This window comes from Equus przewalskii, chromosome X, assembly GCF_037783145.1.
Source record: "Equus przewalskii isolate Varuska chromosome X, EquPr2, whole genome shotgun sequence".
Classification (NCBI taxonomy): Eukaryota; Metazoa; Chordata; class Mammalia; order Perissodactyla; family Equidae; genus Equus; species Equus przewalskii.
The window spans coordinates 44,121,780-44,146,821 of record NC_091863.1 but is presented as its reverse complement, the minus strand read 5'-3'; the positions used below and the strand labels follow the sequence as shown (position 1 = coordinate 44,146,821).

Here is a 25,042-nt window from a genome sequence, read left to right as displayed (position 1 = left end):
ACTATGCTCAGCAGTGCTCTAAACAGAGATGATTCAGACCAGTGTCACTCTTGAGCCACTTATGGACTGGTGGAGAAGATAGATACTGACATGAGGGATCTTAGAAAATGTGATCAAGGGCACATTTTGAGAGGGATAGGTCCTTTAAGCCCATCTCACAAGAGTGAGAAAACCTTCACCAGAGATGTTGGGGGAGCACGTCTGGCAGTGGGGAGGGAACAGGTGAAATACTGAGTTTGGAACTTACACACACAGGCCTTTTCAGGGAACAGTGAGTGGATGGCCAAAGTGTGGGCAAGGCATGAGAGTTAAGACTACAGAGATCGGGCCACACGGTGGAGGACCTCCAACATCAAGACAAGGAGTTTGTACTTGTTTCTGTAGGGGCCCAAAAATAGCTGACTGTGTGTCTGGCAGGAGGTAGGCATTTCACATGCATCTATTAACAACTGCCCTGTAAAATTATCATCCCTATTTTACAGGTAAAAGACCAGGCTCCTAGGGGCTACTTGACTTGCCAAACACAACAGTCAAGTCTATGACTGAGCCATGATTTGAGTGCTAAAAGCTGAGCTTTGGGAAGACGAAACCAGCATCAAGCTGAAGGTGGGAGAAGGAGGAGCGACCAAAGGCAGTCTAGCTTGGTCCACCAGGAAAGAAACAAAAAAATGCTGATTAGACTTGATTCTGGACGCCCTGGGTCTAAGCTCTTCAAATGCTGGTCTTCCAGGAGACATCAAATGCTTAGATGGCCCCAGCTGCTGCTTTTGCTTAAATGTGCATATGAGGAAGAAAACAAAGACACTGGTTCAAACCGTTCCCTCTTAGAGGCCATTCCACACTCTAAGAAGGCACCAAAATTATTTACTGACTGATGCTTCTTGGGACCTTGCTGATCCTAACCAAGAGCCATTGCTCTCCCCATTCCTCCTGGGCTCTGCTGAGACTCAGGACATGATCAGTGGTGCTGGAAACATGTCAATTTAATAGGGAGGCAGTTTGGGGGACTGGACAGGGGCCTGGCCTAGAAGTAAGGAATCCCCATCCTGACTTGCTACGTGGCCTTGGGAAAGACCCTTCCCTTCTCTGGGCCTGTCTCCTCCTCTGCAAACTAAAGGGAGTCCAGCAATTTGTTATTTAACATCTAAGTATATACACAGAGCTCTGATAAAGTATCTAGCCCCTTGCTCCCTGGCTCAGGTCACCCACCCCACTACCCTCAAGAACAAAAGAGTGGCCAGCCATGGGGAGGGGGGCAGGGCTCCAGGGCAAAGCCAGGCCAGCCACAGGAAGGGTGAGAATAGATGCTACAAGAGTAGACGGAAGTATCTAACCTGTACATATCCAACCTACGAAAGAAGAAAAGGGAACTTGCTGAGCGCCTACTACATGCTGGCTGCTTGACGTTTGTTACCTCATGTCATCATCACAACTCCATGTGGCAATGACTTATCACCCCAAGTTTTAAATTAAGGAAACTGCAACTCAGAGAGGGTGCCTTTCCCCAAGTGCGCGTGCCTAGGAAGGGAAAATACCAGGATTTGAACTGGATAGACTCTAAAGCCCAGACCCTGGCCACTCTGTTACACAGATGGTTAATGAGATGAGATAGGAAAACCTCCCTCACGCCCACCTCCCACTCAACCAAAGCATCTTACCCATCCAGTTGCCTGAGCTTCTACCATTAGCGCCTCACCTCCCAGGGCTAAGGCCTCTCTCTCCATGGGCTCCACCGTGGAGGAGGGGGCATAAGTAGGAGGCAGAGGCGGGAGATGAGCACAAGGTCTTTTATGAGGCATCAAATATACATTCTTATATACAAGGAGGAAAAAAGACAATGCCTGAACCCCAGCCCCTCTCCATACAGCCCCTCCCGCTGCCACCCTCCCCCACCCCAAGCCTCAGGGTCCCTGGCCCTTCATACAGCCAGGGTCTGTCTGTCTGTACTTCAGCCCATGGTGGAGAGGGGAGAGGGAGGCAGGAGCTGAGAAAGGAGCTGGGTATGCAGGGCAAGAAGAGGAGCTGGAGCTTGTAAAAAATATATTTATAATAAATAAACAGGGTTGTAAAGGGGTTGGAGAGGCAGCGGAGATTTTGACAGACAGAAGGACTCAGGCATCCTGGTTCCCAGTCCCCGCTCTGAGGCTTCAATCTGTGCCTCAGGAAGGAAATCTTGGGCTCATGGTGGCCCTCTGGGAGCCTCTCTTGCCAGGGCTGATGCTGGGTGCCCTGCCCCGGCGAGGTGTGTGTGGGCGATATCTGTAAAGTGCATTGTCTTCAGTTGTAGGTGGGGTAGGTGTTAGGGAATAGGGCGGGGCATGCAACATGGGTGAGGGAGGGCAGTGCCCTTCTCATCCCAGACCTGAGCCCCCCTAAACCTGTCTGGACTTTGACCAGGATAAGAACGTTGCAAGGAGAGGCAAGGTCTTGAAGCTGAAGAGGTCTGGGCTGGGGCCCACTGGAGAGAGGGCATAGACTGGCTCCAGAGAGGAAGCACTGCCCCATTTCGGGGACAGCATAAGTGGGGGCCCACCCACCGAGTGCACTGACAGTCCATGTCCTCCAGCAGGCAGAGAGACACATGGAGTTGTGTGGCTAGGCCCTGAGGTCAGAGAGAGGGCCGAGCCAGCTGAGGTTTGGCCACAACTCTACAGAGCTCCCTCCTAGCCCCACATGGCCAGGGGTGCCCTGGGGAAGCCTTTGCTCTCATTGCTCCTGACACCTGCCCTTCCCTCCCAGCCAGAGTTAACAGGGAGCTCATACTGGTCCAGAGGTCTGAGGCCACCCAGCTAGACCCCTGCGGAGAAAGGGAGGAGGGTGAAGAGAGGAAAACGAGGACGAGGATCTCAGGAAGATCCTCACCACTCCCCAGAGCTCGAGAGCCCTGCATCCAGGCTTCAAGTGGTAAGGATCCTCGAATCTGGAAGGAAACCCCATGGCGACTGTTGGGGGTTAGAGGAGGGGTCCTGAGGCAGGGAGGAAGTAGGGAGGAGGACATCTCTATGTGTATATATATTTTGGAAAAACTGAGGAAGCAGAGAGGGTGCAAGGCCCCTCTCCTGTGGATTCCCCAGACCTCCCTGGGCCCCAGCTCACTCTCTCCATTCGTCAGACCACGGTGCTGATCCGACTTGGCTTGGCCTTGGGGTTTGCAGTGGGTGGGTTGGCTGTGCCAGGGGGCCCAGAGGCGTGCAATGGGCCATGGGGGGAGGTGGGTGGCAGGGGGGAGTGCGGGGTGTGGGGTGAGGGTGGGGGCAGGGGTGGATAGGAGGGGTGAGGTGGGATGGGTGAGTGTGGTGACAATGGTGACTGGGGGTGGTGGGGGTGGGAATAGGAGGTCCCTGGAGGCCGGGATCCAGGGCCTCCAGTGGCCCCTGATGCTGGCATCATCTGTGGGTGATGGCTGAAGATGAAGTGCTTGGGGCCCTGTTTGTGGGCTGGAGGGTGCTGGGGGGCAGGACTGTACAGGGGCAGTGGGGATGTTGGCTGGTGCAGGGGGTGGCGGCCATGTGGAGCAAACTGAGGGTGTCCTCCAGCCCCCCGTCTGGGAGCCCTGCCTGGCCGGCCCAAAGTATAGTGCTGGGGGCCTGGAACTGGGCCGTGGGCATGGAAGTGGCGATGTGGCCCCACAGGTGGGGCTGAGGCGGGAGGTGGTGGAATGGAACCCAGCTGGGGCAGGGGCGGGGGCTGCTGAGGAGGTGGGGGGAGAGGAGGTTGCTGGGGTGGGAGGTAGGGTGGTGGGGCAGGGCCGGGTCCTTGGCAATACTGGGCATGCAAGGCTTGGAGCTTGGACTGCCCATCAGGCAGCACCCCCAGGCCACCGTGGCTGTGACCATGGTGGTGGTGGTGGTGGTGGTGGTGGGTGGAAGAAGCAGATGAAGAGGAGGCAGAGGCCTGGCCTGTTGGCGGTGGTGGCATCTGGAAGGGCCCCTTGCCCCGCTTGCTTCCAAATAGGGAGCCCAGGAAGGATGAGGAGTTGGAGACGGGCCTCTGGCTCTTGTACTCCTCTGGCGGCGGGGGTGGGGGCGGAGGTGGCATCCTCTGGTGAGGGCGTGGACTGCTAATAACAGACCCCTGGAAGCGGGGAGGGGGGGAAGTCAGGCCAGTCTAGATGTCCTAAACCCCCAACCCTAAACTCCACCCGGTCCCTGAGGGCTTGAGCTGGGGAGACAGGAACCCCCACGGCATAATGAAAAGCAAGTAACAGTCCTGTACTTGTACATGGAGCTCCCCAGCTTGCAGAGCTCTGCTGTCACATCCACTATCTCATCTGAGACTCAGCTGAGAGAGGAAGAATTAGTAGTGCCTCCTCCTCATCCCCATTTTGCAGGCAGGGAGAATGCTAGGCCCAGAGAGACAGAGAGACTTGCTCAGGCTCAAAGAGCAGGACTCGGAGGTAAGAGCTTCTTGTCACCCAACTCCAAGGGCATCACTACTTGGAGTCAGTCCTGGGGTTGAGAGGGAGCTTGGGAGAGTGGAAGACAGACTGAGAGACAGGCAGAGTGAGGACAGACAGAGTTGAGGACAGATGGAGAGAGTGGTTGGCTGGGAGAGGCAGCCACAGGGTTCCCAGCAGGGAAGAGGGGGAAGCAACAGGTCCCCTCCTCCTCTGGGGCTGTATGGCGGGGCAGGGCTCATGCAGAGGATGAGTGGGGCAGGAGCTGGCACTTACTTCGATGGTGCTGTCCAGCGATCCCACGCTGTTACGCCGCCCCCGCTTCCCTGCACCCACAAGCAAGGAGCCCAGCGTCAGAGCAGCAACCCCCCCTCCCCACCCTGCTGGGCTCCAGAGCTGGGCACCAGGCCTGGGCCCCTCCCGGGGACAGACACCCCTATTCCCTTTCCCCCGTTGAAGAGGGGGAGGTGGGGAGGAGGAGAGGTGGAGGAGGAGGAGCAAGAGGAAAAGATGGAGAAGGAGGAGAGGTGGTATTGGAGAGACAGAAGAGGAAAGAAAGGAGGAGAGGTGGAGCAGCAAGAGAGAGGGGCTAAGACTGTGGCCCCACTTCACACTCCCTGGACCAAACCCTGGGCTCCACCTGTTCTGACCTGGCTCCCAGGCCCCTACAGTGCGGCGCCCAGGGCTCTGAATGAAGGCAGGGTGTGTGCACGTGTGGCGGGTACAGGGAAGGCTGGCGGTCAATGATAGGAGGCAAAGAAGACACCCGGTCCCACGTCTCCCCAGCCAGGGTAGGGGCCCAGAAGACTTGCCTGCGTCAGAAAGATCTCTCAGGGAACTGCTGAGTGCGCCCCGTTTGAGCCCATCGCCTGCCCCATATGTGTCCTCCAGGCTGCTGCGGGCCAGCGTGCCATTCACTGAGTCCTTGGCCCCTCCTGGCTGTGAGATGTTAGGCCGCATCATACCTTTCTGCTTCTCCAGCTCCGCTGGGTGGCAGTGGGGGAGACAGGGAGTGAAGGTCAGGAACAGGAGCAAGAAGCCACCTGACTGACCCCAGACTTTCATGGGCCTTCCCCCTCCTCGCCCACTCTGTCCCCAGGACTCCTGTTTTGTCCCCTGGACAACCAGCACATTCCCCCAAAACCTCAGCTACATCTCCAAAGCCCCCAAAGCACCCAGTCCTATCTTACACCATCTCCTCTGGCTGAGTCTTCCCTTCATCCCTCTCAGAGCCTGTTCCTCCTGCTCCTCTCCCCTTTCTCTCTCCCTTTCTGCTTCTCCCCTCCTCTGCCCACTCTCAGCTGGGTCTCCCAAAGCACCCCACCCTTCAAAACAGAGCTTCACAGCAGGTGGTCTGCAGCAGGGGCAGGAAGGCCCTTTTAGCCTATGGCAGAGGGAAATCATTCCAGAGTCCGCTCAGTTCTCAGACACCTTGCTCCAGAGAAGAGGGCTCCTGGAAGGACAGGAGCAGGAAACCGACAGGAATCAAATCCTCTATTATGTGCCAGCAGAATTCTGGGCACTATGTGTACTTGCTCTCTCAATCCTCACGACAATTCGGAGGTAAGTATTATCATCCACATTTTTCAGAGGAAGAAACTGAGAATCCGAGAAGTCATAGAGCTTTCCCAGGGCCATGCAGCTGGAAATCGGGGAGCTGACATTCTGGAAGCAGGTCTGCCTGAGTCCAGAGCTGTGTTCCTTGGCCTCCTTACACCCCCACCTCCCTGTGGAGGTCATGGAAACATTTGTCTATCACCCTCCCCTCATCCTGGTATGCTCACCCCTCTCTCTGAATGTCCCTGGGCCAACAAGGAACTGAAATGGGTGACCCTGCCTTGTTGAGGAGTAGAATAGACCCTGGAACGGTGAAGGCCTCACCGAGGAGCTGTCCGACGCCTCTGTCTCTCTCTCTCTCTCTCTGTCTGCCTGCCTCTTTCTCCTTAACACCATGTTACTTAACTGTGACTGCTTAGCCTGGAGAAGAGAAAACTTGGAGGGCATTGGGAGGAATGAGATGTAATCACTCTTTTCCATTATATATGATCAAATGACTTGGTGTGGCCCGTGGGGGCTGGGAGGATGGGTCACTGGATCTCAGCTTAGAAACTAGAATGTGGAGAGAGGACAGGAGAGGCTGGGAAGGGGAAGAACATTTGTTGGACACTTAAGATGTTCAACACTAGTGCCCTACTAATATGTAAGACACTTCATCTACCTTATCTCATTGAATCTCCACAACTCTGTGAAGGAGATTTCATTATCCCAGTTTCATGTATGAAGAAATTGGGGCTCGGAGTCAGGCAACTTGCCACAGTTTACCCAGGTAATAAGTAGCATCCCTGGGATCTGAAACCAGAGTCCTACCTCCAATACCCTGATCCTTCTCCCTGCTGCCCTTCAAAAGAAGGAAGACTTGGCTCGTAATTAGGGCTTGGAATAATAATCTGAGGCTGAGAAGTAATGAGACCCTTGTCACTGAAGGTATTCAAGCAGAGGTCAAAGGGTTCCTGGAATGAGGGTAGGAAGGTTGGACAAGCTAACCCTCAACTCTGAGATTCTCAGAGGACAGGATTATTGGCGTCAGCAGGGCACTGTATCAGGAGAGGGGGAAGGAGACGTGGTGGGGCTACTCACACTCCACGCGGTATTTCTCCATCTCCTGCACCTCAGCGATGGACTCACGCAGGTCGGATGTGAAGCGCAGCCGGTCCTGGAGGCTGGGGGCATTGAAGATGATGAGGACTTTGCGCTCCCCACCAGGTACTGCAGACAGCAACTTGATCCCAAACTGGTAATCTATGGGAAAAGGGGAAGTCGGGCACCTCTGTCAGGACTCAAGCAAGGTGGCTCATAGGTGAAATAATTTTTCTAATATCCAACTCTGATCCAGCCTCTTCTCTGCTCAAGCATCTTCAGTGGCTCCCCTTTGCCCCCTATGCCCCCAAATTCCTGGTAGTCATGTCCCTGTTGCTCCCTATGCCCTGGGATGTAAAGGCAAGTTGAACACTGGCTGCTCTCTAGAACCCCTTCCTTCACACCTCTGCCTCTACTCACATTGTATCTGCTGCGCAGAAGGCCACCCAACAAAGATCCTCTGGCTCAGTCCTTCAAAGCGCAGCATGATCACCATCTCTTCAGCCCACCAGAAAACATACACACCGTGGTTCTCTGCGAGACCACGAGTTCCCCAGGACACAGACCCAAGTCATACTCCACCCTGGCCTTCCCTACATCCCAGGACCAAGTAGGTGCCTTGGAGACTTCAGCTTCGTTGCAAAGAACTCCAAAAACTGGAGGTTGGTGTGGATGAAGGATGCGCACAGGGGCCATGGCATAGACTCTTGGGATACTGGAATCCAAGAAGGGACTCACATGAATTCTGGAAGAGCTGCATGTGCATTTCCACGAGGGGAAAGGACTGACGGAAGCTGTATGTCACCAAGATCTTCTTCTTCTGGAAAATTTTGGTGACCTTTGGCAAGGGTAGGAAAAAGACAAGAGGCAGGGTTTGGGGTAGGGAATTTCCATATGGCACCTATTTCTCATAGCCACTCTCCCCTTCCACTACTACTAACAGACATATACACACAAACACATACCCACAAGTTGGGGAGAACTGAAGCTTAAGAAGCAGAATGGGAGAAATGGGAGAAAATGCAAGTTCCTGATGTAATGATGGTGCACAACAGGGATTTATGATTTTTTACAGGAAGTAACTGAATTCTGCTCTCTCCAGGAAGCCTGTCCTAACTCCTCACACACAGAATTCCCCCCCTTTTCTGAACTTCCAGAGTGCTGGTTCAATGCCTTTCACCGGCAGGCTTTAGGAGAGCACTCTGAGTATGTGATCGCCCCTTGCTGGACCAGGAGCACCAAGAGGCAGGAGTTTGGCTTTGGTGTATCTCGCCCATTCCTATGGGACCTGCACACAATGGCAATCTCCAATGAAACTATGTATAGAGTTAACAAGTCTTCCTCTCAACAACCCAAGGCCTTTATTAAGTACTTGGGCACTCTGGACTCAACCAACATAGGTTGTGAACATCTCAGACAGTCTGCAAGTAGCGTTTAAAAGCAAATTATTTGATTTCCAGATGGTTATAGTGAACAGTTATACAAAGCATTTATTTAGTCCTTCAGACCATGAGCTCCCCAAGAACAAGGACTGAGTCTCACTTATCTCTGTGAACGCAGCACCTAGCATGGGGCTAGACACACACACGCGTCAGTGCATGACAGATGTTGAAACATTTACTCAGCACCTGTATGGGCCAGGCACTCCTCTGGCTTACGTTATTCCACATCTGAGCTCTTATTTCATCCTCATGATAACCCTTTGAGATAGGGATTAGTCCCACTTCACAGAGGAGGAAATTAAGGCTCAGAGAGGGCATTGGAGGGGCTTCGTCTAAAACAGCAATTCTCAACTAGGGGTGACTTTGCCCCACAGGAGACATTTAGCAATGTCCGGACATTGTTGGTTGAAGGAGTACTACTGGCATCTAGCAGGTAGAGGCCAGGGCTGCTGCTAAACATCTTACAATGCACAGGACAGCCCCCACAACAAAGAATTTATCCGGCCAATATGCCAATGTCAATAGTGTCAAGGTTGAGAGACCCTGCTCTAAAGGAGATAAGACCAAGAGGGGACAGGCCACTGTCATCAAATTTCTGAGCAGCTGCCTCAGAGAAGAGGGAGAATACTTGTTCTCTGTGATCCCAAGGGTCAAGTAAAGATCATTGGTGGAAACCTATTGGGAGACAGATTCTAGCAGTCAGAGCTATCTCTCCTAGCAGTCATGCAAGCAGGGGGCCATGCAGGAAGCTGGTTCTTGCCCTGGGTAAGAGGTTGGACAGGAGACCCTGAAGTTCCCTTCCCACCTGCAGAGTCCTAAGAGTCCCAGCTCTAAAAGATGTACATCTACACTGGCGATGAGCACAGTTTTAACAATCACTTCAAGCACCCCAACCACTGGAAGGTTTCAGATGGACCGCAGGGTCACAGGTTCACCTTCCTCCAGCCAACCCTCTGGGCTATTGAGGTGGACAGGGACATTTCCTACCACTTCCCAGATTGTAAGTCTGTCCTGGTCCTCACATTTTCTACCCCTGTGTGGCTGTCACTACCTCTAAATGGATCCGTGAGGTAAAGAGGGTTAGATGCCTATGCCTTGTCCAAGACCGCAGAGAGCACATGGCAGAGCACCTCACCCACTACTCCTCTACCCGCCAATGTTAACATGGTTCACACCAGACCCAGGGTCTAAGCTCACCACCTCCTCTCCATCTCCACCCCCAGAGAGCTCATACCACGAGGAGATCGTTGAAGAGGAAGACCTCCCGCTGATGCAACCCTAGCCTCTGGGGGCGGTTTGGATCTGGCACCTCGTAGAGCTGGCAGCAACAAACCAGTCGACGGTGAGGAAGAGACAGGACCTAGATAAGGCATAAAGAAATAGGTGTCAGCAAGGCCAGCACGCCAGCTTCAGGCTTCCAGCACCTTAACTTTGACTGCAAGATGAAGTTGACCTCTAATACATATCACTGTCACTCCGACACAAGGAGTCTAAGCAACTAAGGCCTAAGCTCACTCTTGTCCCTGTAGCACCCTCTGTCTGGAAGGCCTTTCTTGCCCAGCTCCATATGGCCACATTCTACCCCTCCTCCAAGTCCCAGTTCCAGTGTTCTCTCTCCCAAGAAGCCGTTCCTGATCTCCCCGGGCTGAAAATGACCTGTCCCTCCTTTGTGCTCCCCTAAACTAACCATAAGTCAGAAGTATTGTGTCTTTGTCTGCCACTCCTCTGGTCTGTGAGTGTCCCCAAGGACAGAGACCGTGTCTGATTCATATCTGTGTCCCTCATGCCCAGTGAAATGCCAAAATGCCAGGCTCGGTGAAAGGCATCTGTAAATTTTTGTTGCCTAAAAGACTAGAGTGTGTTTTTGCTTTGGTTATCAGCTAACTATTAGCTTGGCTCCTTACTTGGAATGAAAAGGCAGAACAAGAGGTGGGAAGGATGCTAATATTTATACAGCACCCACTATGTGCCTTGCAATGTGCTAAATGCATTCCCATAGAGCGTCTCCCTCAATCTGCACCGTGATCCCTGAGGAATGCATGATAAACCTGCACCATTCGGCAAGTGATGGGAGTCTGGGGCTCAGAGAGGGGCACTGACTTATCACCCGGTGGCAGAAGCAAACCCAAATCCAAACCCTGTCCGCCCTCTGCAGCCTCCCAAGACACTTACCGGTTTCTTGCCCACAATCATGCGCTCCACGGCCTGCACCTGAGATACATGGTCATCGTTGGTCCGCAATTCACGCCCCTGGATGCGCTGGTAGATGCCCACCAGGAGGTCTCGAGGGATGTCTTCACCATTGTCAACCCCTGGGTTGGGGAGTAACACAGGGATACAACACACGAATATGGGGAGTGGGTGGCAGGGGTTCTCCACAACACCCCACACCAGGTGTGGGCCATAACAGTGACCAGGACTGGAGGAAGTGGGCACCCTTGGTCAAGATCAGACCAGGAAAGGTGCCCTTCAACAAAACAGCCAGTTTCTTCCTTCCTCAGGGTGGGGATTTTGTCTACACAACTCAGAGCACACTGTGATTAAAACAATCAGATATTTTTTTTTCTTTTTTAACCAGCAAAAATAATGTTAAATGATGATATACAGTATTAGTAAGAGGGCAGGGAAGCAGGCATGTATATTAACATAACTATTTTGGAAGGTAATTTGGCAAGAATCTAAATATTCAGTGATTCCTCTTCTAGGAATCTACCCTGAGGAATTATGTGCAACGATATATGTACAAGTGCCACTTATGGGAAAAATCTGAAACAACCTAAGTTCTAACAATAGAAGGAACAGTTAAGTAAAGTTGAAGATATTCATCTAATAAAATAACATATAGCTATTAAAAACTTGACATTTACAAAAAGCATGAGAAAATTCTTGTAGCAAGTTAAGTGAAAAGAGCGAGATAAATTGTACACACAGCATGATCTTAATTATATAAAAAGTTACACATCCGTGGGAAAAAAGACTAGAATTCATCAAAATATTAACCAAGGTTGCCTCTAGGGGGCAGAATTTTGGGTGATTAAAAGAAATTTGCTAATTTTCTATATTTCCAAAAGTTCTGGAATGAGCAGGTATTTGTTTCATTTGTTTCCTTATTTATTTACTAATTAAAGGGAGAAAAGATATACATATATATAAAATACTTATACATACACGTGTGTGTATACATATACACACACACATATATAGACAGAGAGAGAGGGAGGGAGAATGAATGAAACCAATGAATGAACAAACGAATGACTAATAGCAGGATTCTGGGAGACACACTCTCCTGCCGAGTCTGCCATCCTTCTCCACCCCTGACTGTCTGCTGAGTGAAACCCACTCACTCTTCTCTCTAAACCTTCTGCTAGGGAAAACATTTTCTCCTTTGGAGATGCCAGGCCTCTCCCTCGGACAAGTGCTGACGGAACGTCCTTCACCGCACTGCCGTTTTACCTCAGCTGCCAGAGAGCTTAACGCCCAACTGTGACGGTCAGCAAATTTGTCTTGTCTATTTGTTTTTCCTCAATTCTATTTCCCTCTTTCGTTTCTGTTTAAATAATCCTAACATCGGTGCCATTTTTAGTAGGTTGCTCTTTGGTGAGAGGCAGGGCTTAACATCAATACAATAAACCATAAAAAAAAGGTCAAGGTGATACCTTTCACCTGGCATTTGAGGCTCTCGTATATTGGTTCCAATTGACCTTCCCAGCTGGATCGTCCACCCCATCTTGATTGTTCTCCAAACAACTTTACATTTTCCCACCTCTGTGCCTTTGTTATTCTTAATACCAGGTAAGCCTCCTCTATGACCCGTTCTCTCACATTATCCATGCCTTCAAGGCCCACCTTAAAATGAAAATACTGCTTCCTACAGGAAGTGCATTGGAGATGGGCTCTCCCTCCTGAGCTGTGATTGTACTTTTGGCCTGTCTGACATCATGTTTCACTTCCTGTCTTGTGTTGGCTGTCTGGTACCACAAGTTGGTCTCACCCACAAAGAGCGAGCTCTCTCTGGGAAGGGACTATGGCAAATGCCACTGTCCTTAGCGCCCATCACAGGGCCTGGCACACACCAGGCACTCAGTGTCGACTGGCTGGGTGGCTGGTTGGTTGGCTGAGGGAATGAATGCACGGATGGAGAAAAGGGTACCTAAAATAATTAAATGAGTCTTTATGGGCATAAACAAAGAAGAGAGGGAAAGAGGGAGTGACGAGTGAACAGGCACATGAATGACTGAGTGAATTAATGTAAGCTCCCTAAGAGCCAGAGCTTTTCTCTCTCTTGTTCAGGATCTGCTTGGTCAATACTCAGTGCAGGAATGAGTGGATGGATCTTGGCAGAAAGTGAGAGCACCACAGGTTAATTTTCCAGGGAGCACATGCCATCTCCCTCGTCCCTCCCCAGCCCCGACCCGGTCCACTTTCCCTTCCCAGGTAAAGGACAGGAAAAGCTGATAGGGAAGTCTGGGGTCACCTCTCAGGTTCTTGATGAAGTCATCTAGTTTCATCTTGCGTTCAGCCTTGACACTGGGACTGTACATGTCAGTATTGAGGAGGATGATGGCAAAAGCAAGGATGAAGATGGTATCTGGGTTCCGGAACTGGCGCACGAGGGCTGGGTTACACACACAGTACCGCTGGCTGCAAGGCAGGAGGGGTCAGGGCCAGGATCAGGCACCAGTAATCTCCACCTACTCGTCATCCTCCCAGTGTGACACCACTAACCCTCTCCTCCAAGAAATACTCCCGAGTCCTTTGGGTCTGTCCTCATTCTTCTTTTTTGCGTTTCCCCAAGACTAGCACGTAAAAATCACAATCGCTACCTTTTAGAGAGCTTTGCCAGGGGATTTATGTACATTGTCTCATGTAATCCTATCACAATCCTGCAGCCCAATTTTACAGATGAAGTGACTGAGACCCAAAGTGGTAAGGTAACTTGCCCAAGGTAAATGGTGAAGCCAGGATGAAAATCTCAATCTTTCTGACTGTAAAGCAAACCCTTCTCCCATTATGGGAAACAAGTTCTCAGCAACTGTCCTGTTTCTCCTCTAAAAACCCCAAAGTGGTGGAGCCAGATTGATACCCCGGTCTGCCTGATCCCCAAAGCATTCACAGTAGAGGACAGAATTAAAGGCACGGGCCATGGAGTCAGGCACATGAGTTTAAATCCTGCTTCCACTGCTTACTCACTGTATGACTCTGGGCAAGTTACTTAACCTCTCTAAACTTCTGATTTCTCATCTGCAAAATGGGAATAATAATAAAAGCACTTAACTCAAAAGGTTATTGTGGTTGTTCGGCAAAATAATCATGTAAAGTGCCCAGCTCAGCACCTGATACCTGGTAAGTGCTCAGCGAATGTTAGCTATTGTTGCTGATATTGTCATCCCTTACTGGATGCCCAGGCCCCAGATGCTGAGCTAGATACTTTAGGCACATGACCTCTGATCCTCACAACTGCCTTGAAAGACAGGATTTATAATTTCCATTGTCTGGTGAGGAAAGTATGAGGCTCAGAGAGATAACTTGTAAGCATATACTATGCTGCCCCACCCCCCAAGTAGGACAGGGCAGCTTCAGGACTGGGAAGTAGGCACACCTGAAGGCTTCTATGAGTCGCTCCACTTTCTGGGCCTCGCCCTGAACCCGGATATGGGATTGGAACTTCCGGAGTGCGTCATCCAAATCCATGGAGGAGAAGTCCATTTCATCCACCACACAGCTGAGGAGCAAACAAGGGGGTATGGTACTCTCAATTCCTCTGCAGAAAACCTCTGACCCATCCTGACCTGCTCAAACGGACAAACATCCCCAATGATAAGAATTCCAAAATCTGGACCCATGGCCCAAGCAAGTACACATGAGGATGGAACGTTTGAAATTGAATCCATCCCAGAAAATCAAGGCCAGACACGCGGTTCCTAAGGGTCCTTTCCATTGGCCCATTCGTTTCAGAGACAGGAAAAGTGAGGCTCAAAGCAGGCCATAGGACAAGCATGCCTTGCCTGGGGCCACCCAGAAGACTTTAGGAATAGGGCCGAGAGATCAGACCTCTTTGCGGCAGAGGGGTGTGAGAGCAGGAAGGTCTATTCATCCTGTTTTGCAAAGTTTATTTGAGCAAAAAGGACAGGCTGCCCCCTTCCTCCCTCCTGCTCTCCTTTTCCAGGAATCCCTGGCCCCAGCCTGCCCCATCTTAGGGTCCTCACTCCAACACGTCTCTGTTGAACTGCTTCTGCCGGTTTCCTAGGAATTCCCCGATCATCTGCCGGCTCAGGCCTTTCCGTTCCAGGATGAAGTGAGCCACTCCCACTGGTGTGTCTGACAGGAAGCCCCGCTCGATCAGATACTGGATGCCTTTCTCTGGCTTCCTGCAGAAAGAGGGGAGGTAGATGAGATGACTGTCCTCCTGGAACTCTGCCCTCTATCCCATTTCTTGAACTAATTTTGGGCCCAACCATGGCCTCAGAGAACCAAGGAAGTCAAATGTATAATTTGGTCCAATCCCTTCATGGTACAGATGAGAAAACTGAGGCCCAAGGAGAGGAAGTCACTTTCCCATTTCAGAGAGCTTCAAAATTCCAAGGTATCCTCAACCTAACTTTCTCCTCCACTGGAGCCACACTACAACCGAAAGAAAATTGAGATCTACTGAGAGCCTGCCCTATGCCAAGAGCTTTGATATGCCCAGCAGGCACGGAGGGATCTGAGTTCCAGGCTAAGCCCTTCTGTCAGAGTCACAGACCCTCAGAGTAGGAAAGAAGTAAAGAGGTTACTTTGTCTGCATCCCACATCACACCCAGAAAGGTATCACCCAGCCTCTGTGAGTGTTTCTACAGACAAAGTGCTCTCTACTTTCCACTAGGCCAAATCTGGGTCTGTACTATCCCATATTCAAAACCCCAGAGACTCAGGACCCCACGAGGCTAGAATTTGGAAGAGACTTGGTGTCACAGGAGTCTCAGATCCATCACTTACCAGTCGTATGACTCAGAACAATTCCCTTTACTTCTCTAAGCCTCAGTCCCTTCTCTATAAAATAGGGATACCACTACCCACCTTGCTGAGCTCTTGTGAGAAACCTAGGTGGCAGTGTCTTATAGGCTATAAAGACATAAGGCATTTGTTTTCTAATTATTTTTTAATCAAACGTCACACTCTCACCGCACTCCTAAGCACCTGGCACAAGACCAAATACCTAGAAAGAGCTTGGTCATGGTCATTGACTAGTCCAGCACTCCACCCCGCCCCCAACACCTCAAATATACACACCCTGCTAGTTGATAGGTGGAAACACTGAAGCCCAAGGAAGGAACACACCAAAGGCAGGTTAGGGGTCCAGGTCTCCTGTTTCTCAGAGCAGAGTTCTTTATACACCTTATCACTTCCCCACCAAAAAGGGAAGTTGGGGGACCCAAGGTTCAGAATCCATCCCATAGCCAGAAAATTGGGGCCCAGAAAGGGGAACATCTCACCCAACATCACACAGCCAGTCAGAAGCAGTACTAGGACTAGAACTGCCTCTGATGGTATGTGTGTGTGGGTGGGGGGAGCTTTCTACTCTGTCACCCTGTTGCCAATCCTCTTCTCTGAATGGCTGGGGAGAAACACCATCCACAAAATGAGAGGATGGCAGAAACAGGATCACTGCTTGGAGTTCAGCCCCAGGGGTCACAGTGCCCAGGGCAGGAAGGGGCGAGGAGGAGGGAATGGGGAGCACGTACTTATTGAAGAGGTTGAGGCCGATTCTGTAGTGCCGCCTCTGTACCACGTCATTGTTGAAGGCTGGCGAGTCCCAGCTGTGCCTTGTCTCTCGCTGGTAAGTCTGCTTGCACAGGCCGGTGGCTGGAGGCTCCCTCAGGCTATCCCGTGAAGAGGAGCCAGAGCTGCAGTTGATGGTCTCATTGGAATTGCTGGAGCTCTCAAGGCTTTCGTTATCTCCACCATCAGAGTTCTCACCTGCTGCCTCGCACTTCCCCAACCTCCGACCCCCAGGCACACCACTGGGCCCAGTGCCACCGGTGGGGGCTGGTGGCAGGGGCCCTGGCGGGGCTGGGGCTGGGCCTTCCGGGGCTGTGTAGTGGCGGTGAGGGATTGGGGCCCTGCCTGGTGGCCCCTTGTGCTTCAGGGTCCCATGGGGGCTGCAGCCATCAGCCTCATAGACCAGCTGGCGGTGAACAGAGCCGCGATCTGAGCGGTCACTCAGGTCCACGGAGCTGTCACTAGGAGGCTCAATGGTAAGCAGGGGAAGGTGAGCAGCCCGCAGCCGGAAATCCCGGCACTCCAAGCACCCAGGACCCCTTCGAGTGCCTTCCTCACGGCTACCATCTTCCCGGGTCCCTGGTGGCACTGGTGGAGGAACTGGCGGGAGAGGGGCTGGTGCCCAGAACTCAGGACGGCTCTGGGGTGCAGGCTCTGTGCTGGGCAGTCGCTCAGGGGAAGGTGGGGGAACTGGGTCATCCAAGTAGAGAGGAAGGTCACTGAAGGATGTTGCCGAGCTGTCCTCTTGCTGTTCCTTCGACTCTCGCTTCTCCAGTTGGGCTGACCCTGGCTCCTCAGACATGGGCCCCGATGGGTGGCAGTTCAGGGCCTCGTCGATGGATTCAGCCAGAGACTTTACCTGTGTGGGGGGAAGGGGAGGAGGGAAAGAGACAGAAAGGAAGGAAAGATGAAGGGAAGGATGGTGGGATGGTGGAAGGGTGGGAATGAGGGAGGGAGAGAAGGAAAAAGGAGGAATCTTCCTGGTGGGTCAGCCAAGAAGAGGGATTCCCCTCCCCCACCTCCACAGATTCTCTGCAGTATATAAAATAACTCCCAGGGATCCATTGTGAGCTCACAGTAGCTGGGATGAATGCCAAGTTCCCTTCTCAGCTATCCCATTATCTCCTTCATGTCTATATAGACCCAAGTCAATGCCACCTCCTCGCTGATTCAATCCACATTCCTGCCTCTGCCATCCCCCAAGGTAAACCAAAATCTCAGCTTCCTCTGGGCTCACAGAGCCCTCTGTCTGGTTCTCTTTTAGGAAATCCATAATATTCAGCCTTGAGAATCTGGACCATGGCTGGTAACCACCTTCCTGTGGTATCCAGCCTCCAAACTGACCCCTAATGATCCCCGTCTCCTGGTATTCACACCCTTGTGTACCACATTGTCCCAGGGTTGGTCTGTGGAACCAACAGCATGTGGCAGAAGTGATGGGATGTCACTTCCAAGATTAGGTTGTGAAAGGCTTGAGCTTCCATTACTCGCTTGTGCTCTCTCTCTCAGACCCCTGGCTCTGGGGGAAGCCATGCCATGAGCAGTCCTATGGAGAAGCCCACATGGTGAGGACCTGAATCCTCCTGCCAACAGCCAAGTGAGTGAGCTTGGAAGCAGACCTGTCAGCCCCAGTCAAGTCTTTAGAGATTGCTGTCCCACCCTACAGCTTGATTGCAGCCTCATGAGAGACCCTGAGCCAGAATCACCAACCAAGCCACTCCCAGATTCCTGGCCCTCAGAAACTATATGAGATAATAAATGTTTGTTGTTTAAGCTCAGTCTTTAAGTTCAGTTTTAAGCTACTAAATTTTGGGGTCATTTGTTACACAGCAATAGATAACTAATACACATCAGACTTGGATAGCACTGAGAGCTGGGCCCAGGCCTGGTTCCTCAATCTTGCCATCAGACTGTGAGCCCCTAACCCTCATTTCCTCCTTGAGGGATGGGTCCAGGCCCAGTTTCTCTTTTTAGTTCAGCTCAACACATTGCTTGACACAGAAGAGATGTTCAATTAAAATGTCTGTTGTATGAATAAACAGGTGAGTGATTTAGATCTCCCCTTTAATACTTCTTTCCTTTCCTCTACCCCCACTCCCCGCCCCACATATCCTTTCATTAGCTACAGGGAACATGCCCAGGCTGACAGCAGGGCCAGATCACAGAAGTTAGAGCAGAGTGATTTCTTCTCTTATAAAGCTTCATTTATTCATTCATTCAACAATTTCTGCCAAATACCTCCTTGGTTTTAGGAAGGAAACTAACATGTACTTAGCAGCTACTACATACTATGTGCTTTCATACGTATTACCTAGCTGAACTGAATCTTCAAAACAGTTATAAAAGAAGGTTTTATCTCCATTTTATTGATCATGTTTCAGTAAGGTTAAACAGTTTGCCCAAGGTCACATAGCTGGGAAATAGCAAACCTGGGATTGGTACCTGAGCAGCTATGCTGATACACCCCAAGCCCAGAACTGATCTCCCAACACCATCACTGCCTGCTGGATTCCCACCCTTCCATGCTTTTGCTAATTCAATGCCTATTCAAGCAACACCCTCCCAACTATCTCTGACTTGCTGAATCTTATCTGTCTGGTAAGGCCAAGCTCCAGTGTTGTTTTCTCAAAGAAGCCTTCTCTGGTTCTCCCAGAAGAAAGTTTCTTCTCCCTCCCCTGGGTTCCCACAGTACCAAATGTGATCCTTTCTCATGGCTCGGAGCACACTCTACTTCAGGAGGCAGTCATGTGTCTGCCATGTGTCTGTGCCAGGCAGCACATGGGAGATCCTTGAGAACAAGAACCCTGGGCCGGTTCATCTGTCTCCTCCACGGTGCCCAGCACAAAGCCTGGTCTGTGGTATAAGGGAAAGAGCACAGGCTTTGGAACCAGACAGAGCTGAGTTCCAATCCAGTTTGGAAAAGTCACTTTACCTCTCAGGGCCTTGGAGCCTCAGTGTCCTCTGTAAAATCGGGATAACGATCCCCATCTCACAGGTCATTATGAGGCATACCCGGCACCTGGCACAGAGTGGGAGCTCATCACCTGTTAGTTAGGCCTTAATTTGATAGTGGATGAAGTGCAAAAGAGTGAGAACTTTAATTTTCTTACGTGTTCTCTACACCCAGATTTTTAACTTGCTTGTTTTAACTATATAATTTTTTGTCCTGCCAATTCTTTCTCATCATTCTCACAGTCCCTACTCAGTTGGTAGCTATTTGTTGTTATCAAATGCTTGTTGGGCAACTTCTTTTAGTTTGAAGTGTACGTAAAAAGTTGCAGGAGTAGCCAGAGCATGGGGATGGGGAGGAAAGGATCTTTTCAGGGATGCTGACCTGTTTGGAGAAGGAGTCCTCTAGCTCTGTGATGTCATTGGAAAACTCTCCAGATGTGGTGACGGAGCTTCCCCCACCATCGATGCCCCCTCCACAGGAGCCTCCATATGGGAGCCCCCGTTCAAGCCGGTGACTCCGGGCACCAGCCATGGCACCCTCGTCCAGCGAGGCAGGCTTGCCCTCGAAGTACGCGGGGTTCTGTGCCTTCTCGTACTCCTCAAAGGAGAACTGCATCCGCATGTTGGAAAGGATGATGCGGCGGGACATGCGGCTCTCTGAAGCTGAGCTGCGGAGCCGCTCAAAGTTCTTGTTCATGCGGTACTGGCGGAAGGCTGTCTGGATGGTCCTGGCAGCCCTGCGGCTCAGGAAGGAGCCCCCATACTTCCTCTCCAGCATTTCCACCTGGCAGGGGAGGGTCGAGGGGAACAAGGTCAGAACTCACTACAGCCTCCTCTCCCTGGGCCTCAACCACACAGCCACCCAAGTCACAGCTAACTGCTCACGGCTGCCTGAGTGCACCAGGCTGAGCTCTGTGTTGTTCTCACTTTAATCTCAGATAGCACTTGCCACACAGGACAGGGTCGTGGTTTTCTTTTTTTTATTTACAGGAAGTAGATATTCAGTACTCAAAAAAAGTTAAGACAAAAGAGAGAAGCCCAAAAAGGAAAGAAAGGAAGAAAGAGATTGAGAGCAAGAAGGAGGAAAGGAAGGAGGAAGAGAGGTGGGGAAGAAAGGGAGGGAGAAGGGCCGAGAGGGGAGAGAGGGAAAGAGGGAGGGATGGAGGAGGGAGGGAAGGGAGGGGGGAGGGAGGGAGGAAGGAAGGAGGGAAAGAAGGAAGATTGGTTCACCTACAGTCCCAACACCTAGGTGTAAACCACAATTAACATTTTGGTATATGTCCTTCCACCTTTTTATTTTCTATATATAGGATTTTGTGTCCCCCCCTGCCCCCCCCCCCCGCACCTTTTTTCAGCTAAACAATATCTTGTGTAATATATGGGATACATTGTAGCACACTGTTCTGAAATTGCCAACATATGTGTGTGTTTCTCCCGTTAGACAGATTTTTGAGGCCCAGGTCCAAGTCTCATTCATCTTTATACCCCAGTGCCCGGCATGGAGCTCAACCACTGCTGAGTGAATACAAGACTCAGTGGATGGGTAGTGAATGAGTAAGTGAGTCCCCATTAGGGTAAAGGGTCCTGGAGCCAGTCTTATCCCTTTCCAGTCCCGCTATCCTTCCCTAGATACCGCCTTCAAGTGCCACATCCCAATCCCTCCCTTGTTCTCTCACACCCCCATTCCCACTCCCATTCCCAGCCAGAGCCATCTTGTCTGCACCTTCTTGTCCTGCAAGTCCGTAGAGAGTTCATAGCTGTCCGATAGGGCCTTGGAGCGCTTTATCTCCTCCTCTTCCTGCTTCCTCAGGGCGACACTGGCTGGCTGGAGGCGAGCCCGCTGAGCCCAGGGAAGGCCCACCCCAGCAGGGGGGCCCCCCATGTGGCTACTGGTGGGGGGCAGCTGGCTCAGCCGGTAGGGGGGTTGGCTCCCAGGACTATCAACCGCTGTGCTCAGGTCACTGCCTGGGGCATCACCCTCCACACTGTGGGGATGAGATAAGATGAGCCAGGATGTGGGAACAAGAGACAGGCCTGCTGGGCCAGACTGAGAGTGGGTGGACCAGATCCCTTTCCACAACCCCCTCCTCCCCAGTTTCCTCACACATATAGGGACCCCAATACTTAAAGGCCACAGGGGAGTCCTACTCCCCAAGCTGTCTCCTCTCCACCCTCACAGTCCCTTCCCTTCAGGCTCCCCTTGCTTTCACAGCCCTATCCTCATTCTCCTTCAGCCTCTTTCCCTCATAGATCCATCCTCAAACGCCCTCGCCCCCCTCACAGACCCCATCCCCTCACAGCTCCATCTTCTTAGACTCCTTTCCCTCAAGGCTGGGCCTTCTCATAGTCTTGTCCCCAGTCCTACTCATCCCTCACAGCCTGGACTCCTCATGGCCAAATCCCCTCACAGCCTTATCCCCAGACTAGTTTCCCCCCAGTCCTGTCCCCTCAAGTCCCTTTTTCTCATAGTCCTGGCCCCTAACAGCTCCATACCCAAAGCCTCCTTCCCCTATCGACCAGGTCCCTCACAGCTCCACCCCTCCCCCCAGACCTCTTCCTCTCACAGCTCCATCCCCTCATGGCTCTGTCTCCAACATGGTGTGGTTTCCCTCCCAGCTTGATCCTCAGCACCACTCCAGATCAGTCCTGTCCCCAGGCCCGAGGCTTCCTCCTGCATCCTGCGCCTCTAGGCTCTCCCCTCCCCTGCTCAGCCCTTCCCCCTGCAGCCCCGCCCCTGCCCTCAGCCGCCTGGATTCTGGCCTGGCCAGTTCTCAGGGTTCCCTGGCTGCAAGGGTATAGGCACGGTGACAGTGGGAGGCGCCTCCCATCCAGCATCCTCACAGGTAAAGAGCTGCTCTGCGGGACAACTTCCTTTTTCTCCTCATGGCCCCCTCTGCTCAGCTGGGGGAGGGGAGCATAGGTCTTGAGGCTGAAGAGTAGCAGAAGCTGAGCACTGGGCCTTGCCTGCCCTGGTTACCCAGAGCTGTTGTTCTGCCAGACCTACTCCCATGGTGCCATGGCAACCAGGCTGCCAGGGAACCCAGGTAGCAACAGAGCCCAGGTGCCCTGAGCTGAGCAGGTATGGTGAGGAGCCAAAGAAGCAGGGAGAACAGAGGGGGAGTGTCGGGAGGGGAGGAACATGCAGGTGAGGCATGGAGGGGTTTGGTGGGGAATGGGTGTGGCTGGGGCCCAGAGAATAATCTTGTTTGCGCAGGCACAGGGTTGAGGGGGCTTAAGGGGTGAGAGGGTTAAGGGGCCACTCCCTAGCCGCCACTTGGCAGAGGTCAGGGTGCAGGGCGGGGACGAGCTGGGGTGGCTGTAGGGGGGCTCCCTACCACTGCAGGAGCTTGAGCTGCATCAGGCCTGCCAGCCTTGCAGAAGAGCACTTTGGGCTGAGGGCTGGCGCAGTGGGGAGGCTGCACCCACAAGGCTGGGTCCTGGGCTGCAGCAGCGGGGCTGGCTCAGCCCTGGTGGGAGCTCCTGCCCACTGCTCATCCTCCACCCTCCCAAGTGTTAGTCTGCAATATTGCCAGGAGCAAGGTGGAAACAGACTAGGGGGCTGCTTTCCACCCCCAATTCTCTCTCCTCCTGGGCCTCAGGGGCCTGTGAAGTCCCCCTCCAGAGGTCAGACCCAGCCCAGCCCCTTGCCCCCAGGCACCTAAGATGCTCCCCTCCTTCACCTCGGTACTGCAGGATCCTGCCCATCAACCTCTCAAACCTTTCCCATCCCAGCACACGGCTCAAGCCCAGTTTTGATCAACTCTCTCCTTTGTTCATGAACTATCTGTAGCTCCCACTGCCCACAAGAGATAGCCCAAGTTCCTTATTGTGGCATTTGAGGCCTCTCCAAGACACGATAACTAAATGCTTATAGAGCACTTAGCACGTTAGGCACTGTTCTTATCACTACACATTTAATAATTTGTTTACTCCTCATAATACCCTATAAGATAGGTATTGTTACTAATCTTCATTTTACATATAAAGAAACTAAGGTCCAGAGAGGTTACGTAACATATCTATGGTCACAGAGCTATTAATGATAGAGCCAGGATTCAAATTCAGGCAGTCTGACTCCAGAGCTCCCACTCTTAAACATTAAGCCATACTGCGGGGTTGACTGCCAGCCCCCCATCCCATCCCACTCTGCCCTCCAGCCCGGCCCAGATCCTATTTCTCCCAAATACTCCTCTGCTTTCCACCTCCAAAACTGCTCATACAGTACCTTCCACCTGGAATGCATTCCCTATCATCTCTGCCATCTGCAATCTGAGAAATCCCCCCACATCTTAGTTCCATCAAGATTCAGGTCATACGCCACCACTAAGAAGCCCTCCTGAAGCCCGCCTCCAGCCAGAAATTATTGCCGATCCTGTTCAGGGCTCCCACACACAGCACATGTCTGTCCTTCTTTTTATGGTGCAGGTTAGCTTTGGCAAAGCGTGACAGCTATTTGTGTTCATGACTCCCAGAATCCCAGCACAGGAAGAGAATTGGATAATCTCCTAGCTAGCACAGAGCGCAAGGCCTGGAGCAGAGTAGGTGGTCAATAAAAGCTTCTAGCATGAGGGATTCAATGAACAGCTCTGGTGGCCGTGCTGGTAAGTCCTCTCACCTGAACTTTGACCACAGCCTCCAGTCTCCTCTGCCAATCTGTTCTCCATCCTGTGGCCAGAGGGAGCTTTCCAAAGGACGAATCTGACCATTTTGCTCTTCCACTAAAACCCTTCCACAGCTCCTCATAACTCATTCAATAAACAACAATTGAGCACTTTCTATATGCCAGGCACAGTGCTAAGTGCTGGAAATAAAACAGTGAACAAGACACATCAAATTTGTTCCCTCGGGGAGGTGACATTATAGTAGAAGAAACAGACTATAAATATATACTATCATTTCAAGGAGAGATAAATGCGAGGAAGGAAACTACAGCAGAGTGATAAAAGGTGCTGTTTTAGATGCAGTGGTCAGGGAAGGTCTTTTTGAAGAAATGGCATATAACCAGAGCCCTGATGAAAGTGAAGAAGTGAGCTGTGTGGTTATCTGAGGCAAGGGCAGTCCAGACAGAGGGTAGAGCCAGTGCAAAGGCCCTGAGGTAGAACTGTGGCTGGCATGTGTGAGGAACAGCAAGGAGGCCAGTGTACCTGGAGCAGAGTGAACAAGGGGAAAGTGACAGTAGATCATGAAGGGCACTGAGCCCACTATAAAGACTTTGACTTTTGCTCTGATTGAGATGAGGGATGTGATCTAACTTGGGTTTTGCAGGAATCATCCATAGGATAACCTCCAACTTCCTCACCAAAGCCATGGATGGCTCTCCTGACATGACCCCTGCCTCATACACCCTCTGCCCCATTACCCCAACCTGGCTACCTCCTGCTCACCCTTCAACATTTAGCTCAGCTGTGCCCTTCCATGTCTGCCTGCCCCTTCCACACAGTTTGGCTTACAGGTCCTTCCTCTGTGCTGCCATAGGACCCTAGAGTCACCTTTATCCTTAGGGCAAGGGCATTAATTAGCTCATTGAAGCCTGGCAACTTATTGAGGCAGATGCCATTAGCCCCATGTTATAGATGAGGACACTGAGGCTCACAGAGGTGATGCAAACTTGCCCGAGGTCATGCAGCTATTAAGTGAGAAAATCAGGATGCAATCCCAGGGCCCAGGCTGTCTTTTCATGACATCTCGTTGCCTGTCCCCACTTCTGGTCCCATGCTGGCCCTCACTCTCCACTCTTTAGCAATTCCCCCCTTGAGAGCTCACGCCTGTTTTGATTGCAAAGGGAATAGTGGCAGGGAGGTCAGGCTGTCAACACAGGTTCCCCCAAGAGGGCCTGGCAAAAAGGACAGTGCTT

The 25,042-nt window shown here is 51.8% G+C and overlaps 1 protein-coding gene across 11 annotated transcripts in view; it reads right to left on the bottom strand.

Moving 5' to 3' along the window:
- Positions 1-1,773: 1,773 nt before the first annotated feature.
- The window catches only part of IQSEC2 (IQ motif and Sec7 domain ArfGEF 2), a 78,123-nt gene continuing 54,854 nt past the window's right edge, over positions 1,774-25,042 (bottom strand). For 6 of the 11 annotated variants that reach the window (XM_070605568.1, XM_070605569.1, XM_070605567.1 and 3 more), the window contains 13 exons: positions 20,912-21,173; positions 19,571-19,972; positions 16,200-17,095; positions 14,685-14,846; positions 14,078-14,200; positions 12,953-13,119; positions 10,648-10,787; positions 9,710-9,835; positions 7,772-7,871; positions 7,034-7,195; positions 5,209-5,382; positions 4,673-4,722; positions 1,774-4,074 (listed from right to left, as the gene is read on the bottom strand). In XM_070605568.1, coding sequence (XP_070461669.1) covers positions 3,109-4,074; positions 4,673-4,722; positions 5,209-5,382; positions 7,034-7,195; positions 7,772-7,871; positions 9,710-9,835; positions 10,648-10,787; positions 12,953-13,119; positions 14,078-14,200; positions 14,685-14,846; positions 16,200-17,095; positions 19,571-19,972; positions 20,912-21,173 — 3,730 coding nt within the window. In that variant the 3' untranslated portion in view covers positions 1,774-3,108. Of the gene's footprint in view, positions 4,075-4,672; positions 4,723-5,208; positions 5,383-7,033; positions 7,196-7,771; positions 7,872-9,709; positions 9,836-10,647; positions 10,788-12,952; positions 13,120-14,077; positions 14,201-14,684; positions 14,847-16,199; positions 17,096-19,570; positions 19,973-20,911; positions 21,174-22,029; positions 22,177-23,803; positions 23,990-25,042 lie in introns of those variants that run through there. The other 5 variants (XM_070605576.1, XM_070605575.1, XM_070605577.1 and 2 more) reach the window with 3 other exon arrangements.